General features: G+C 43.6%; 1 protein-coding gene across 1 annotated transcript in view; it reads left to right on the top strand.

Annotated features, from left to right (window-relative positions):
- The first annotated feature begins 18,043 nt into the window (after positions 1 to 18,043).
- Positions 18,044 to 18,503, top strand: part of LOC103271461 (acidic mammalian chitinase-like) — a 6,978-nt gene continuing 6,518 nt past the window's right edge. Inside the window, exon 1 of the mRNA XM_008068928.1 lies at positions 18,044 to 18,068. Coding sequence (XP_008067119.1) covers positions 18,044 to 18,068 — 25 coding nt within the window. The remainder of the gene's footprint in view (positions 18,069 to 18,503) is intronic.

Here is an 18,503-nt window from a genome sequence, read left to right as displayed (position 1 = left end):
CGAAGGGGACAGGTAAGCACAGGAACTGATGTCAGGTGATGGACAGCGGACAGATGGGTGGGTTGGTCACATGATTGCCATGTTGATGAGGTCTGTGTCACGAAGGTCATGAAGGCTGATTAGGTTGCCTTGTTTTTTATGCAAATAGTTGGAATAGGAAAGCTAATTAGTACAAAACGAGATGGGGAGGGGCTGCAAAACAAGTATCAATAGCTACCTCTGAGCAACCAGTTCTGTCCTTGGCTAGTAATTAGAGGGTAAATTAAAATGAAATGCTAGAAAAACATGACAAAGCTAAGCAATGTTAAAATGACTGCTTACTGGGTGTATCTTATGTTTTTCTCTCTCTCTCTCTCTCTTATTTCAATAGCTTTAGGGATTACAATTAGTTTTTGGTTACATTGTTGCATTGTACAGTGGTGAAGAAGTCTGGCTTTAAATGTACCCACCACTCCCTCCTGTGCACATTGTACCTGACCGGTGATTTTTCTTCCCTCCATCCCTTCCCCCTCCTCCTTCTAAGTCTCCAGGGTCCATTATACCATTCTCTGTACCTTTGCGGATCCTTAGTTTAGCTCCCACTGGTCAGCGAGAACATGTGGTGTTTGTTTTTCTGTTTCTGCATTTGTTCACTTAGGATGACTCTGAGCATCCCTGTGAGAAGTTCTGGTACTCTGGGCCCCTCCTGAAGAAGGTGGGGAGAGGAAGTAGGTTCTGGAGAACAAGAGAGATTAAACCTCACAAATATGCTTCCAAATAGTCTCGCAGAGGATCTAGAAGACAGGCTGGTCTCTAACACTTGATTTGTGGCATCATTCCATTCAGGAGTTCTTTCTTCACAAGTTCACGCACTTCCCAACTCCGTGGCAGGCAACCTAAGCAAGGCTTCCTTGTTTAAAGGCCAGCATGAAGGGCCCCTGCAGGATCGTCTACACACACCGCTTACACACCTGTGAGGCTAGGAGAAAGGACGGTCACCCATGATGTCAAGATTAACTCACTAAAAAAAATTTGACTTGGCCAGGCTCGGTGGCTCAGCCTGAAATCCCAGCATATTTTGGGAGGGAGAGGCGAGTGGATTGCCTGAGCCCATGGGTTCAAGACCAGCCGGGGCAACTTGGCGAGACCTCATCTCTACAATAAAATAAAATAAATAAAAATTAGCCAGTCGTGGTAGCGCACGCCTGTAGTTCTGCGTATTTGGAAGGCTGAGGCGGAAGGATTGCTGGATCCCAGCAGGTCAAGGCTGGGGTGGCCGTGAGTGTGTCACTGCACTCCAGCCTGGGCAACAGAGCGAGACTCTGACTCAAAAAAAAAAAAAAAAAAATTGGCTTGCCATGTTACACCCTCGTGAACCCTTCAGTTCTCTTAGGGCAGGCAACAAGGAAGCTGAACAAAAAGCCACGTTCCCCTTCTCCTGCTGGCTTGACCCTTTGCTCTTCCCCCTGTCAGAAACCATGCTGAAGAGGGTGAGGGAGAATATAGCTTGCTAAGCAAGGCGACCACCTCTTCGTCCAGTCACACTAGCCGGTTTGTTGGGAGAGGGGAGTCTGTGGATTATATCCATTGGACAAAACTAGCCTAATCATCAGTAAGCAGAATCCCCTCAAAGTTTATCTCGTCCCTTCCATTTGGCCAGCTGGAGGATGAGCAGGATATTTATATATCTCTGTTTTCATGGGACAGTCCTGGTTAGCTGCTGTTCCAGTGTCCCACTCACTTAACAAATGTGTGGGTTCAATTTTGAAAAAAAGTTTTTAGCCGGGGGTCTCAATCTACTACTCAGGCTGGAGTGCAGTGGCATGATCATGGCCCACTGCGGCCTTGACCTCCGAGGCTCAGGTGATCTTTCTGTTTCAGCCTTCCAGATCGTCCCGAGCAGCTGGGGCTACAAGCATGTGCCACCATGTCCAGTTAATTTTTTTTACTTTTTTGTAGAAATGAGGTCTCGCTATGTTGCCCAGGCTCGTCTCAAATTCCTGGACATAAGCAACCCTCCCACCTCTGCTTCCCAAAGTTCTGGGATTATAGGTATGAGCCACTGCACCCAGCTGGTTTAAAATTTTTATCATAAAATTCTTCTGTTACTATTGTATTAAAGTTATATGAAATGGAATTGATACACCTTCACTTTATACTTTTACTTTCTGCCACATTCTGTAAACAGAATTTTTTAATACACCTGATTAAATCTGAACAGTTACCAGTGATAACCCCCTCTCTTTTGCTGGCCCTTTTGTAACAAAAATTATAGCCCCCCTTCCGATAACTGCTTGCAGGATGCTCGCTAATAAAGTGGCGTGTGCTTGGATGGAAGTGGCTAGGGACAACTACTGCCTCTGGTCTCCAGAACTGGTGGGGGAAGTACTGATACTGCTGCTTCGACCAGCCCCTTGACAGGCCAGACAGTTGTGCCATTGCTTGATGGGATCGTCAGGAAACACAGGAAATGATAGGTGAGGAACACAAACAGAGAAGCGCAGAAGCCAAGCAATCATACCATTGAGCTTGTAGACTGAATGCTCTTGCCTCAGAGTTTTGTTATTTATTGTGCAGTATAAATCTACAACCCTTATTTAATTTATTGTTTATCACATTATACTTTGTAAATAAATGCTTTTGCCAGCAAGGAGCTAAAAAAATTAAAATAGCTATATATCAAAAATTAAGAATTTCCACTTTCAATGAAAGCTGGCGAATGTATAACTTGCATAAGACGTTGGTTGACATTTACCATCCACCACTGGGTTTTTTGATATGGCATAAAAACCAAAAGGCATACATCTGTCAAATAAGCATCAACATCTGCTTCAAAGGTAGCAACCATTTTAGTGGAATTTCATCTAAAGATGATGATTTCATAAAGGTAGTTGCCAAAAGTATTTTTCATATCACCCGGTGCTATGGTCTGAACGTCTGTGTCCTCCCAAAATACATTAAATCCTAAATCCCAAGGTGATGGTATTGGGAAGTAAGGACTTTGGGAGGTGATCAGAATTAGGGTCCTTATAAAAGAAACCCCAAGGAGCTAGCCAGCCCCTTCTACCATGTAAAGACAGCAGAAAGGCACCATTTATAAACCAGAAAGTGGGCCCTCACCAGACACCAAATCTGGCCAGTCCTTGATTCCCAGCCTCCAGAGTGGCAAGAAATAAATTTCTGTTGTTTAAAAGATCCCTAGTTCATGATATTTTGTTATAGCAACCCAAGTGGACTAAAACACTCAGTGAAACATAAATTTTCACTTAGCTAAATCAGATGACTGATGCTTCAGATTAATTTTTCTCTTTTTCTATTCCAAGCTTTACATGTGTGTTCATATACAAAAGTGAAGATCTATTTGTAGAACAATTGCACAAACTTTTAAACGATACTAAAAAAAAAAAAAAATCCATGCCATCAGGTAGTTCAAATAGAAAATCAGGTTGATGAGTTGTACTAATGATTGGATTTTTTTCACCCAATTTATGACATCGAAATAATGCTTTTTGGTGGTTTGTTTTGTTAAATAAGAAATATTGGATGTTATCATAAATGCTATTGTAAATTCAGTTTAAAAATTCATCATTAAAATTAAATTATTTGGGGGCAATACCCTGGGGTCTCCTTTCACTCTGGGAGCTTTTCTGTCCTCTCAATAAATCCTTCTTTCTAATATATATTTTTTTTGTAATGATAATCAGACTTCAAATACTGATAGAGCACAACATGCAAAAATGATATTCTTTCTATATGTCTTAGTTTGTTTGTATTGCTATAACAGAATACTACAGACCAAGTAATTTACAAAGAACAAACTTGTATTCAAAGTTCTAGAGGCCGGGACATCTACACTCAAGGGAACGGCGTCTTGTGTGTGGTGGGAGCCTTCTTGCGGCATCCTCAGGTAGGGGAAGACAGAGGGCAAGCTAGCCGAACTGCTCCACAAAGCCTCTTTTAAAATGGCCTAAATTCCACTCATGAGGGAGAAACTTTCACGGCCTAATCACCTCTTAAAATCCCACCTCTTAATACTATCCCACTGGAGACGCCTGAATTTTGGAGGGGGCACAGTCAAACCACAGCAACACAAAACATCTAACATTAATGTCAATGCTTATGTAAATTCCATTGAAAATTCAGCATCAAACATTAATTATTTGTGTGATGATAATATGAAGTAAATATTGATGGAATATAGCACCATATGAAATAATAAAACAATGTTCTTTCTAAATTAAAAAACTTATAGGGTAGAAATGTCCTAGAAATTGGTTGTAGGCCATAAGTCACTCATTAGTATGTCCCCAAAAACTGTGATATTTTATCATTCAAAATAAAAGCTGTCACATTTTAAAATATTTTTATATATGTAGGGTGACTGTCTATAATTTGTTTTAGCAACTCTGCTGCTGAATATAAGAAAACATACATCTGCATGGCAGTACATGCATTCCCCTTGCTGCATATTGTCAATTGAATTTTAGAAATGCTTGAGTCATTAGATAATTACTTTTTAACTTTATTTTTTTGACTCTCACTCTGTTGCCTAGGCTGGAGGGTAGTGGCATGCTCATGGCCACTGCAGCCTCAACCTGCTGGACTCAGGAGATCCTTCCACCTCAGCCTTCACTTAGCTAAATCAGATGACTGATGCTCCAGATTAATTTTTCTCTTTTTCTATTCCAAGCTTTACATGTGTATACACGTACAAATGTGAAGATCCATTTGTAGAACAATTATAAAAGCTTTTAAATGATAGTAAAAAAAAAATCTATGCCACTGGATACTTCAAATAGAAAATCAGGTTGGTTAGTTGTACTAATGATTGGATTTTTTCACCCAATTTATGACATCGAAGTAATGCTTTTTGGTGGTTTTTTTTGTCAAAGAAGAAATATTGGAGATCCTTCCTCAGCCTTCCAAGTAGCTGCAACTACAGGTGCATGCCACCATGCCCAGTTAACTTTTTGATTTATTGTAGAGACAATGTTTCACCAAGTTGCTCAGGCTGGTCTCGAACCCCTGGACACAGGCAATCCTCCCGCCTTGGTCTCTCGAAGTGCTGGGATTACAGGCTTAAGCCACCGCGCCTGGCCTAATAATTACTTTTTAATTAATTTGAAGTATGGTATTGAACTTTTTTTGGTACACAAGTCTTCTAAATTTTGGTCGCGTTGTGCTCAAAATTAGTTAGAAAAGTTTCATCAAAGTATTCAACAAATGCAGCTCCCAAATGCTTTAACTTTTAAAGTTTTAGTAAGCTAATATTGTTGAAAAAAAAGAATGTTGCAAACAGTGAAACCTCAAAAAAAGACACTGAACAAATGAAATGAGACGTTCCAAATGCTGTGCAATATACAGTACCGAAAATCTATAATTGCACTTTGGAATATTTCAATTTGTGGGAAAAATCATTTGATGGAGCTACTATTTTATGAGCTACTATTTTTAATTGGGTACATTTATTACTATATTAGGTTGGAAAGAAACTAAAGAGGCCTACAATCTTACAATCTCTACATTTGGTGAAGTATTTTAAAGAACCACAGAGATAACTTACTTGATGAGTTTTGTCTTGTAAAGATATTTGCTGAAGAAAGGTTCTCTGGGTAGAGGCAAAAAGACCACCTGAAGCCGGGCTCTGTGGCTCAGCCTGTAATCCCATGTCTTTGGGAGGCTGAGGTGAGTGGATTGCCTGAGCCTGCAGGTTCGAGACCGGCCTGGGCAGCGAGACCTCATCTCTACAATAAATCACAAAATCAGCCAGGCGTGGTAGCACATGCCTGTAGTTCCGGCTACTTGAAAGGCTGAGGCGGAAGGATCGCCGGAGCCCAGCAGGCGAGGCTGCGGTGGCCAGGAGCGGCCACTGCACTCCAGTCCGGGCGACAGAGTGAGACTCCAACTCAAAAAAAAAAAAAAAAAGACCACCTCTTAAAATATTTGAGTTGAATTACTTAAGCATTTTAATAGAAAATAATTAGACTTGAGAAGATCCCCCAATTTAACAGAATTTGCTCTGAACACCTGTAGAGGGAATTTTTCTGAATTAAAATTTCTCAGTTTAAAGTTTTCTGAGCTGGACTCAGTGGCCCAGCCTGTAATACCAGCACTTTGGGAGGCTGAGGCGAGTGGATTGCCTGAGTCAGTGGGTTCGAGACCAGCCCGGGCAACTTGGTGAGACCTCATCTCTACAATAAATAAATTTTAAAAATTAGCCTGGTATGGTAGCACATGCCTGTATTTCTGGCTACTTGGAAGGCTGAAGTGGAAGGATCACCAGAGCCTAGCAGGTCAATGCTGGGATGGTCATGAGTGTGCCACTTCACTCCAGCCTGGACAACAGTGTGCCTGGCCTAATAATCACTTTTTAATTAATTTGAACTATGGTATTGAACTTTTTTGGGTACACAAGTCTTCTAAATTTTGGTTGCATAATAAAAATGAAAGGTTAAAAAAAATCGTTTCCTGATCTACGAAGAAAATCAAGAGAAGGTGTTATGGACTGAATTATGCACCCCCCCAACTCATATGTTGAAGTGCTAATCCCTGCTACCACAGAATGGGATTGAATTTGAAGATGGAGCTTTTAAAGAGGTTACTGAGGTTCAGTTGAGGTCATTTGGATGAGCCCTAATCCAGTATAATTGGTATCCTTATAAGAAGAGAAGATTAGGACCCAATATAGAAGGAAGACCTTGTGAAGACACATAGAGAAAATGGCCACTTACAAGCCAAGGAGAGAGTCCTTCAGAAGAAACCAACTCTCATTTTGAACTTCAGTCCTCCAGAACTGTGAGGAAATACATTTCTGTTGTTTAAGCCACCCAGTCTCTGGTACTTTTATTATGGCAGTTCTAGCAAACTAATACAGGAGGTACCAGCATTTTAAAATCGATTAACCGTGAAAGTTAACTTTGAAGAAGATTTCAGGCACTATCATTTTAAAAATTAAATAAAACCATATTTGAAAAACTCTGTTTCTCAGAAAAATGCCAATAGTGCAATATTAGAAATAGGGCCAAGAAACTGATTGAAGTTTGTGAATATGTAGCAAGAACAATCATTCAGAATTTTACATTTTTATTTACTAAACAGATATTTACTTTTACATTGAAGAAAGATATTTTTGAAAATAGTTTTAATAGCATTACTTTATGTAAGTCCATAAGCATAATAAAACATTCTAATAAAAAATATTTCAAACATTGCATAATTTTAACACCCCCTTTCACCCTGGAATGCATCTGGCTTTGGATGATAAATATCATGAAGGGACTGAGAATTGTTGATCAGACATTCCATTATACATCCAATGTTGTCAGAAACAGCAGAAAACAAGAACCCAAATTTGTACAGAGTACTAGCCCCAGTCATTCTGTGCACTAATAACAGAAAAAAGAACATGAGTTTCACTTCTTGTGGATTTGACATACTTTGCTTACATTTCACAGCCTGTATTTAGAGTGTTTCTGGTCTAGGGTTTCCCCAGCTCACCCTGTGATCCCTGCGGCTTGCCCTTTAGCTGTTGGTGCAGTGTCGAGATTGTTTTCCTCATCTGGAGAATCCCCACACCCTGTTGGCTCCTTTTATTGCCCTGACTAGTCCGGGGAGGAGGTCCATCCAGCTGGGGTCACCCTTGGCCTTCCCCGTCTTCTCTCCAAGTTCCTTCCTCGCGCTTCATTTCTTCAACACCCAGCACTGGGAGCGGGCCCCATCCTGGCACTCATAACCCTCACTTCATTGAATCTTCATGACGACATCACACGGTCGCTTTACAGACAAGACAACTGGCCCAGAGGTCAAACAGCTCGAAAAGGCATTTCAAAGCTGATTGTCTCGTTCCGGTGTCCAGGACCTGGGTCCACACCCTGTGCTGTCCTTCAGCCCGGCCACAACCGGAGGCCACCCCCCATCCCCGGCCCAGGCGCCAGCCCTCGGACCTGAGGACAGAGAGGGGAGCTGAGTGGAACCGGTCAGGTGGCACCACCCAAAATTGCAGGACCCCTGTCTGATTTCAATACACCCCGTCCAGGGACCTGGAGACACTCCGCTGCCTCTGGTTGTCCGTCGCCAACCCCCCACCCCAGCCCACCCCCCCCCCACCCCCACGCCCACCCCTCTGCGCCGCCCTCGTCCCCTCGACAGGGCTCCGGCCTTGCAGCAGGTGCGGGAAGGAGGGCGCATCGCCCCCGGGTGGCCACCGGCTCGTCCCAGGCGCACCAGGGCGAGCCTGGGCGGAGAGATCCGATAAGGCGGGGGTCGCCCCACCCGAGGCGCGACAGCCACCGTGGCTCCCCTCTTTCCGCGTGGGGCTGGAACCCAGCCGGAGCGACCCCCAGCCGCTCGTCCGGCGAGCATCCGTCCTCCGCCGCCCGCGACCCTCGCGAGGGCGGTCCGAGCGGAGGCGCGCCGAAGTCTCCACTTCAGGCGACGAGGGGGCCACGGGGGCCCGACGCGGCGCCACGAGGCGGGGCGGGCCTGGAGCGGAGACCCTCCTCCTTGTCCCCGGAGGAAGGAGGCGCACGCTGGAAGCCGTCGACGCCTCCTGCAGTTCACAGCCCCCCTGAGTCGCACCCCGCGCCCGCGTCCAGCCACCGGCTGGCGATCCGTCGCGAAAGGCGGTGCAAGGTCTCCCGGAACTCTGGAGGCGCGTCCAACCCTCCCGAAGCAGCCTGACCTGCCGAGGGAGACAATTGTTGGTCAGAATCTAAGGAAAATACTGCAGAGGATTCCCCCAAAGCACGAAGCGTCCCCTGCCTCCCCCTTTCCTACCGCCCTCCCCCACCCCCCTTGCCTGGGAAACTCGCCAGGGAAGCGTGGAAGGTCTGCAGCGCAGGCGACCCTGTGGCTCTGAGTGTACCTAAGGCCCCTGGGCACTGGCTGCCGAGGTTCCCTTCCCGCCGGCACATCTAGGCCACCACTGCCTGGCCAAGGGCAGGAGCGGGGGCAGTGTCTCTGTCTCCAGGACCAGGGGGCGGGTGGGCAACGTTCCCAGTCTTTAAACCTGGCTGGTAAGCTCTAGGCACCCAGATTGGAAGAGGGCAAGTCTGTGGCATCAGACGCTGCTCACTATGCCTTCTACTGACACTCATTTGCTCCTCTTTTGTTTTGCTGTCTCTAGTTTCTCACTCCGTCACTCCATCAAAAAATAATAATAATTCTGTCAGAGTAATAATTTGGAACTGACAGGTAGCTGTTCCATCAGCTGCAGCAGCATTTGGGTTCTGAATAAGGCTAGATTTTTGGAAGCTAGTAACAAACTAAGCACATTTTGGGAAATGCTCTTCCATACTCTTGGGTCATGTGGGGCACAGATTTGATTCTATGTTTCTGGTAGCTAAAGAAAAAATGAGAAATAAAATTAGTTACACAATTTATAACGTCCAGAAAATCAGAACAAACCAAGACAAATACAACTATTTTAGATTCAAAGTTCAGAGATATACTTCCCTCCAGGATTCTTATAACCAAAACACCGCATGCTGTGAGGATCAGCATCCTTACTGTAAACACAAAGGCCTATTTTTATGTGTGAATGCTCTCCATAACATCCCTTAAAAGAAAGGGAGGGCTTAAGTCCAAAATGCAATCCATCAAAGCAAACCTGTGGAAGCTGAAATAGAGGCAGGTTTTAGTTCTCTGCTGGTCTATCTAGAGCTTTGCTGTCCAATACATTAGTCATGAGTCACAAGTAGCTGCTGAGCACCTGAAATGTTAGGACAAACTGAGATGTGAAACACACTCCAGATTTTGAAGACTTAGTAGAAGGAAAAAAAGTAAAAGATTGCAATGGTTTTATATTGATCACATGTTGAAATGATACTTTTAGATATATACAATTAAATCAAATATATTATTAAATTAATTTCACCAGTTTATTTTTACTCTCCTAAATGTGACCATTAAAAAATTTGGATGTCTGGTGCAATGATTTACACCTGTAATCTCAGCACTTTGGGAGGCCAAGGCGGGAGGATTGCTTGAGTTCAAGACTAGCCTGGGCAACATAGTGAGACCTTATCCCTACAAAATATCAAAAAATTAGCTTGGCATGGTGGCATACACCTGCAATCCTAGCTACTCAGGAGGCTGAGGCGGGAGGATTGCCTGAGCCCAGGAGGCTGAGGCTGTGGTGAGCTGTGATTGTGCCACTGCACAACAGCCTGAGTGACAGTGAAACTCTGACTCAAAAAAAAATTTAGAGTTACATATATAGTTCCCATTGTATTTCTATCAGACAGAGCTACAATGTTTCTTGACATATACTCTAGAACTTCAATAAATATACTGTATGTAACAAAAGGTTTCCACAGATTAATAATTTGAGAAACACTGCCTGCTATACCCCCTTCTTGACATGTTTTACCGGGTGGAAACCTGAGACTCTTGGGGAAAAAATATGGATTAGACATATTTAGGAAATGGGAGGTTAGGTATAGAGGACTTCTCTGTGCTTTTACTATAACGTCAATTGTGATTTTCCAAGAGAGACATCTCATATGCAGCATTTCTTGAACATATTCGAAGAAGCCTTTTCATCATAAACACATCACCATTAACACAATTCTGAAGGACAGTTTAGGGAACTAGCCTAGAGGATAAAACTTACAGGCCTTACAGACCTTTGTTCATAAGTCTTGTTATACAGTGAAATACTTGGGTCTTTTTTCTTTTCTTTTCCCTTGCTTTTCACTCTAATAGCTAGGTTTTAAGTCCACTAGGTTTAAAATCTTCCCTCCAGACATAGACTCTTTGAGAGCACCCTTTCCATGTTAAAGTTTTGCTGTGTAGCAAACCACCCTAAAATATAGTGGCTTAAAACAGCAACAATTCCACATGCTAAAATGTGACATCATCCTGAGTGAAATAAACCAATCACAAAAGGACATACAGTATATGATTCTACTTTTATGAGATATCTAAAGCAGTCAAAATATTAGAAACAAAAAGTAGAATGGTGGTTGCCAGGGGCTGGAGGTGGAATGGAAGTTGCTTGATGGGTACAGAGTTTCATTTTTACAAGATAAAAACTGAAAAAGTTCCTTGTTAGAAAAAGGTCTGAAGATCTGCTATACAATGCTGTGATTATAGTTAACACAGCTGAACTATATACTTAAAAATGGCTGAGAAGGTAAGTTCCATATTGTTTTCTTTAACCGTAATTTCAAATAATTTAAGTGTAAATTAAAGCAGTGTCCAGCTTGGTGGCTCAGTTTGTAATCCCAGTACTTTGGGAGGCCGAGGCGAGTGGATTGCCTGAGCCCATGGGTTAGAGACCAGCCCGGGCAACTTGGTGAGACCTTATCTCTACAATAAATCAAAAAACTTAGCCAGACGTGGTAGCACGCCCCTGTAATTCCGGCTACTTGGAAGGCTGAGCCCAGCAGGTCCACGCTGAGGTGGCCATGAGTTTGCCACTGCACTCCAGCCTGGGCAACAGAGGGAGACTCTAACTCAAAAAAAAAAGAAAGGGAAAAAAAAAAAACCTCAAGCAGTAACAATATATTTAGCTCACAATTCCATGCGCCAGCAATTTAGGCTAGGCTGAGCCAGTCAGTCCTGGCCTGGGTTGAGCTTATTCATGGATCTGTGCTCATCAGCTGGCAGTCAACTGGCCAGCTCTGTCTTTAGGAGTTGCCTGGCTGTCTACCAGAGCCCCTCCAGTGACTGGCCACATGTTTCTCGTTGTCCCTCAGGCTAGCCCTGGTCACACGGCGGTTTCAACTTTCCAAGAGTGTGAGAACAAAATCCACACAGCCTCTTCAGAAGTAGGCCTAGAACTCACAGTCTCTCTCTAGCTGTGTTCCATTAGTTGAAGCAGATAACAAGACCAGCTGAGGTCCAAGAGGTGCACTAAGCAACTCCACTTCCTGTCCCAAAGAGTTGAAAAGCACTGTGGTCCTTTTTACCGTTGTCTATACTTCCCTGCAGTTCTATTTTCCAAACGAATCCAATTTTACCTGTTTCTTTGTTTTATATATTCAGAAGCATATTCTTTTGCACCTCGCTTTCTTTTACTCTCAGACACCCTTTCATCTCGTTAGTATGTCAGAGGTATTTTATTCTTTTTAGCAGCGTATTTTCACATTGTCATTTTTCTGGGCTAAACTCACTCCCCTTCTTTCTATTGTCTTTATTGTACCTCAATGCTAGATGCTGAATATTCTAAAAACAATCTTCTTTAAAAATATCTTCTTGATTTTCTCCTCCCTACCTCTAACCGTTTCCTTTGGTATCCTTAAACTCAGGCTGGATTCCTTTTAACTTGCTGTAATAATCACTCTAGCTTGCCTTGTAGCATGGTTATAGATTTATAAATTTATGGATTATAAATTTCTATTTATGTATCTGTCTATACCAGTGTTAGTAAGCCCTGTGTATTGCTTACTCATATAGCCAAGCACCTGCATGATACCTGACACAATGCAAACATTCATCAGGCCATTATGGAATAAATGAATAAACATTAACAAATGAATAGTTTGACATAGGTACATTCCCTAGGCTGATTATAGTGAGCCACAGTATCTGACTACAAGATTATAGGAGATGGGAACTGCATCTCCTCCCTTTCTTCCTTTTAACTTGTGACTCATCTTTTACTGGAAGGATGCTTTCTTTTAACACCTCCTACCTGATTTCCCATATGCAAATCAACATTCTCAGCTTTCTTGTGTTCACGCCTATGAGTACCACCTGCTATACTCTGTCTCTTCATTAGAGTATTTTTCCTCTTTGAGTGATAAGAATGCTCTGGAAACAAGGATCCTTGCCCTCTTTACTCCTTTATATGCACTTGAAAATAATGTGATTGTGCAAACGTGTTTACAATGTTTTATGTATGTCAATTAGACCAAATATTAATAATGTGCTCAGATCTAGACATTTATTGACTTTTTTCTTTATTCTGTTACTCTGAGAGGTACTTTAAAACCTACTATGATTGTGGACTTGTCTATCTCTCCTTTTAGTTCTGTCAATTGTTGCTTTATATATTTTGTAGCTATGTTACTGAGTACATAGAGATTAAGGATGTCGATATCTTTTTGTTGGACTGACCCCTTAATATTATTAAATGTCCTTTTTTTTTCTTTTTATCTCTGGGAGTGCTTCTTGTTTTAAAGTCAATCTTGTCTGATATCAGTATAGCTACACCTGCTTTCTCTTGGTTAGTGTTTGTGTAGTATACTTTTTCTATTCTTTTGTTTTATTTTATTTTTTTTATTTTGAGTCAGAGTCTCATTCTGTTGCCTAGGCTGGAGTGCAGTGTCATGCTCATGGCCACCACAGCCTTGACCTGTTGGGCTCATGTGATCCTTCCACCTCAGCCTTCCAAGGAGCTGGAACTATAAGCATGTGCCACCACACGCGGTTAATTTTTTGATTTATTGTAGAGATGAGATCTCACCAAGTGGCCCAAGCTGGTTTCAAACCTCTGGACTCAGGCAATCCTCTTGCTTCGGCCTCCCAAAGTGCTGGGATTTCAGGCTTGAGCCACTGCATATGGCCTCCATCCTTTTATTTTAAACTTGCTGTGTCATTATGATATTTCTCTTATTCGCAACATTTACTTGAATTTTTTTTTAAAAAAAGACACCAGGCTCAGTATCGCAGCCTGTAATCCCAGTACTTTTGGAGACTGAAGCAAGTGCATCTCCTGAGCTCGTGGATTAGAGACCAGCCCGGGCAACGTGGTAAGACCTCGCTTTTACAATAAATAAAAAATCAGCCGGGCGTGGTAGAGCACAACTCTAGTTCCAACTATTTGGAAGGCTGAGGCGGAGGGATTGCTGGAGCCCAGCAGGTCAACACTGGAGTGACTGTGAGTATGCCACTGCACTTCAGCCTGGGCAATGAAGTGAGACTCCAACTCCAAAAAGAACAGAGAAAAGACATGGGCAATCTTTGGCTTATAACTAGAATATTTTTTGTTTGTTTGTTTGGAGTCTCACTCAGTCACCCAGACTGGAGTGCAGTGGCTGCTCCCAGCCACCGCAGCCTCGACCTGCTGGGCTCTGGTGATCCTTCCAACTCAGCCTTCCAAGTAGCTGGAACTACAGGCACGCGCTACCACACCCGGTTAATTTTTTGATTTATTGTAGAGATGAGGTCTCACCAAGTTGCCCAGGCAGGTCTCGAACCTGCGGGCTCAGGCAATCCACTCACCTCAGCCTCCCAAAGTGCTGGGATTACAGGTTGAGCCACTGAGCCCGAACTGTATAACTAGAATATTTAACACATTTATATTTAGTGTAATTACTGTTGTATTTCTGGCATATTTAAGTGACTTTTCCAAGGCCATCAGCATGTTAGTGGTAGAGCTCACACTAGAAATTTTCTGACTTCCAAGTCCAGGATGTTTTCTCATTTGTTGCTTCCAACTTAAGTTAAAGGCTATTATTTCTCACACCCACCCCCACTCCTGCCACTGCTGTGATCTTAGTCTTTCAAGTTCTCTGGAAGATACAGGCAGCTCTGCCCTGGAATTGTAGCATGGGGTTCTGCCCTCATGATTGAAAGAGAGGCTAGAACAAAGGAATATTAATAGCTCTCTGTGGGTTTTCCAGAAGATCACACAGAGTTGAGAGACTTTCAGATCAACTAGCTCCATTACTAAACTAGCACAAACAATAGTGAATTTCTTTGAACTCACCCGAGAGCCTTAAGATCCGGGAGTAAGAATGAGGTCAGGACCTCAATGACATTCTACAGGATAAGAACACAAAACAAATCAGAAGTAGGACTGAATCCAGTACCCACAGGTACCAGCAACAGGCTCCATATGCCACACACTAGTACTCCCTAGCTCACCTGTTTTACTTTTAAGGGTGATGAAAGCTTTAAGCATTCTGAAACACAACTAGAGAGACAAAGAAGAGACCAGGTGGTCTAGGAGGGCTGGAGTACAAGATGAAAGAAACCCCTCACCTTTCCTACAGGTGTACCTGGGGTATACAGTGCCTCAATGCCTCACTCTATTCGTTTTATACCAGTTCTCCCCAAACTGAAAAGAGTCTCAACTAAAATCTATTCTGCAGTTCCCAGCATTAAGGTAGGCAGCAAATCTAGACATTCTCCTACAAGGTGTGACTTGGCTGGCTGCAGTGGCTCACACCTGTAATCCCAGCACTTTGGGAGGCTGAGGCAAGAGAATTGTTTGAGCGCAGGAGTTTAAGACCAGCTTGGACAATATAGCCAGACCGCAAATTTACAAAATATATTGAAAAATTAACTATTCATGGTGTCACACACCTGTAGTCCCAGCTACTCAGGAAGCTGAAGTGGAGAATCACCTGAGCCCAGGAGGTGAAAGCTGTGGTGAGCCAGGATCACACCACTGCACTCCAGCCTGGGCAAAAGAGTGAAACTCTGCAAAAAGAAAGAAAGAAAGAGACAGACATTGAGGGAGGGAGGGAGGGGAAAGAAATAAAAGAAGGAAGGAAGGGAGAGAGAGAGGGAAGGAGGGAGGGAAAGGGGGGAGAGAGAGAGAAAGAAAGAAAGAAAGAAAGAAAGAAAGAAAGAAAGAAAGAAAGAAAGAAAGAAAGAAAGAAAGAAGGAGAAAGAGGAGGGGGGAGGGAGGGAGGGAAGGAGAGAGAGAGAGAGAAAGAAAGAAAGATCTCTGCCTCAAAAGATGTCCTTGCGCCAGCCAGTTTTCCATGTGTAAAATACAGTAGTTATTCCTACTAAAATTAATTCATTTCATGCTCAGTGAATGTCTATGTTGGGGGCCTATTTTGCACAGGAAATATATTTTAGGGGCAACATGGTAATCAATGTGGATTTCACTTTTTTTAAAACTAGTTTTCTTAAGATGTTAGTAAAATGGGAGACAAGGTATGTGCAAATATTCTTTTTTTCTTTTTTTTTTGAGTTGGGGTCTTACTCTGTCGCCCAGACTGGAATGCAGTGGCCACTCCCGGCCACCGCAGCCTCGACCTGCTGAGCTCCGGTGATCCTTCCGCCTCAGCATTCTGAGCAGCCGGAATTACAGGCGCGCGCTACCACGCCCTGCTAATTTTTTGATTTATTATAGAGATGAGTTCTTCCCTGCCCAGGCGGGTCTCGAACCCGCGGGCTCAGGCAATCCACTCACCTCAGCCTCCCAAAGGCGCAGGATTACAGGCTGAGCCACCAAGCCCAGCATGTGCAAATATTCTATAATGATAGTTATTATTTGCAGAGTATTCATTATGCACTTGATTCTTTACAAATATTTTGCTTAAAGCTTAAGCCTACTCTGAAAAGTAGGTATTTGTATCCCTTTTTTTTTTTTTTTTTTTTTTTTTAGTTGGAGTCTCACTCCAGGCTAGAGTGCAGTAACACACTCACCGCCACCCCAGCGTCAACCTGCTGGGCTTGGCAATCCTTCTGCCTCAGCCTTCCAAGTAACTGGAACTACAGGTACATGCTACCATACCAGGCTAATTTTTGATTTATTGTAGAGATGAGGTCTCACCAAGTTGCCCTGGCAGGTCTTGAACCTGCGGGCTCAGGCAATCCATTCGCCTTGGCCTCCCCAAGTGCTAGGATTACACACTGAGCCACCAAGCCCGGCCTCTATCCTACTTTTATACATTAGGAAACTGAGATTAAGGAACCACCTCAATTTTCCATGCCTAATAAATGCTGAATAGGATTTGTAGAAAGGATTTGAACCCCAATCTGCATGGCCCTTTCCACTGGTTCCACATTTTTTCGACAAATGGCCTATAGAAGAAGCAGTGAATTATCAGAATGGAACAAACAAAATGCCAGACAAGCAGAAGTGAGGAAGGTGGTCACTTCCAGCTGTGATGATTGGGGGAAGGTATTATGAGGAAAAGCATTTGAGCTGGGCCTTTAAAGATGGCGGTGGAAGGTGGGTTCAGGAGAACAATATTCTGTATTCTAAGCAGAGGGAATGTCTCAGCAAAAGGATAAAGGTGAGACTGGTTTTGAACATGGATAATTGCTAACTTAATATGCAAGATTTAAATTGAGAGGCTAAATTGGAAGGATAAATTGAGGCAAGATTGTGGAGTTGTGATAACAGGTAAAGAAGAAAGGACTCTTTATGAAGCAATGGGGAGCCTTACCCTCTACTCCCTACCTCCAGGGACTTGGAGCTATATCTAGGATGGATTAAGGAAAAAAAGAAGGAAGCTACAGACAAATGTCACAGTGATAAGCTCTGAGAGCAATGGTGGTAGGGAGTGGAATGGACAGTCCTTAGAAGGGGGAGAATTTCAGGACCAACAAGAGAAGCATTGTAGATCTCAGTGACCTATGAGAACAGAGGAAGGGGATGAGTCAAAATGACTATTGTGGTGAGAGCCTCAGTGATCAAAATTTGGAACCAATCACAGAATTATGGGCAACAGGAAGGTGCTGGCCTAGGGATAAGCACCACCTGGGAAGGGTCACCCATTAGGCTTAGAGTCTGGAGGCCCTGAGGAAGGCTGAACTCCAGGAAGTATCGCCATGGACAGGAGCCTCTTGAGTACAGAGGAACCAAGTGAAGGTCACTTCAGGGGTGGAGGGCTGGGAAAGAGCAGGAGGAATAGAAGTAGAAAAATTAATAAGAGGAAAGGATATCATGAATTTGGAGGCAAAAACACAGAGCGGGCCATGAGACCACCTATGCCTTTGCTTAAGGAGAGATCTCTGTTCTTAGGATGAGTAACCGAATGACAGAAAAGAAGACATAAATGTAGCCAGTCAAGACCTGTGACTCACAAAGAGTGTGTGAAATAGCTGATTAGTTGTTTCGCGAACCCAACAGTGAAGACAGGCTGCTGTACAAAAAACATTTCGAATTATGTAAGCCATTCCATAATGGAGTCTATTTGTGTGGCTTCTGGACTTGAGCCCAATCTTTTCGTCTTGTAAAATGAACTCAAGATAGTAGTGTTTCCCAACCAATAATGGGTTCTTAAATGGGTTTGACCTTTGTGAGCATTGCATGCAACACGCACTCGCTTTAGAGGCAATCTTGACCAAGAAGACTCTGATAAGGCACGGTAGAGGACCAAGAGGGTATAAAAAGCAGGATGGATGAGGAATGCTCCACCACTGGGGCAAGATGGCCAAGCTCACCCTCCTCACTGGTAAGGGACCGTCTCAGCTCTGCGCCTGGGAGCCGCTCTTTCCCTCTTGTTTTTCTGCCCTTTAAAACTTTCTTTTTTTGCTTTCTTGCTTTCTCTCTCTCTCTCTCTCTCTCTCTCTCTCTCTCTCTCTCTCTCTCTCTCCCTCCTTCCTTCCTTCCTTTCTTTTCTACTGCTTTTATATAAGATGTACTTAACGCTGGGCTCGGTGGCTCAGCCTGTAATCCCGTGCTTTGGGAGGCTGAGGTGAGTGGATTGCCTGAGCCCACAAGTTCGAGACCCGCCCGGGCAACCTGGCGAGACCTCGTCTCTACAATAAATCAAAAAATCAGCCGGGCGTGGTAGCGCATGCCTGTAATTCCGGCTACTCGGAAGGCTGAGGCGGAAGGATTGCGGGACCCAGCATGTCGAGGCTGCGGTGGCCAGGGAGCGGCCACT

Source organism: Carlito syrichta, unplaced genomic scaffold (genome assembly GCF_000164805.1).
Source record: "Carlito syrichta isolate Samal-C Ts95f unplaced genomic scaffold, Tarsius_syrichta-2.0.1 Scaffold311678, whole genome shotgun sequence".
Classification (NCBI taxonomy): domain Eukaryota; kingdom Metazoa; phylum Chordata; class Mammalia; order Primates; family Tarsiidae; genus Carlito; species Carlito syrichta.
This window is presented reverse-complemented; position numbering and strand designations above follow the sequence as displayed.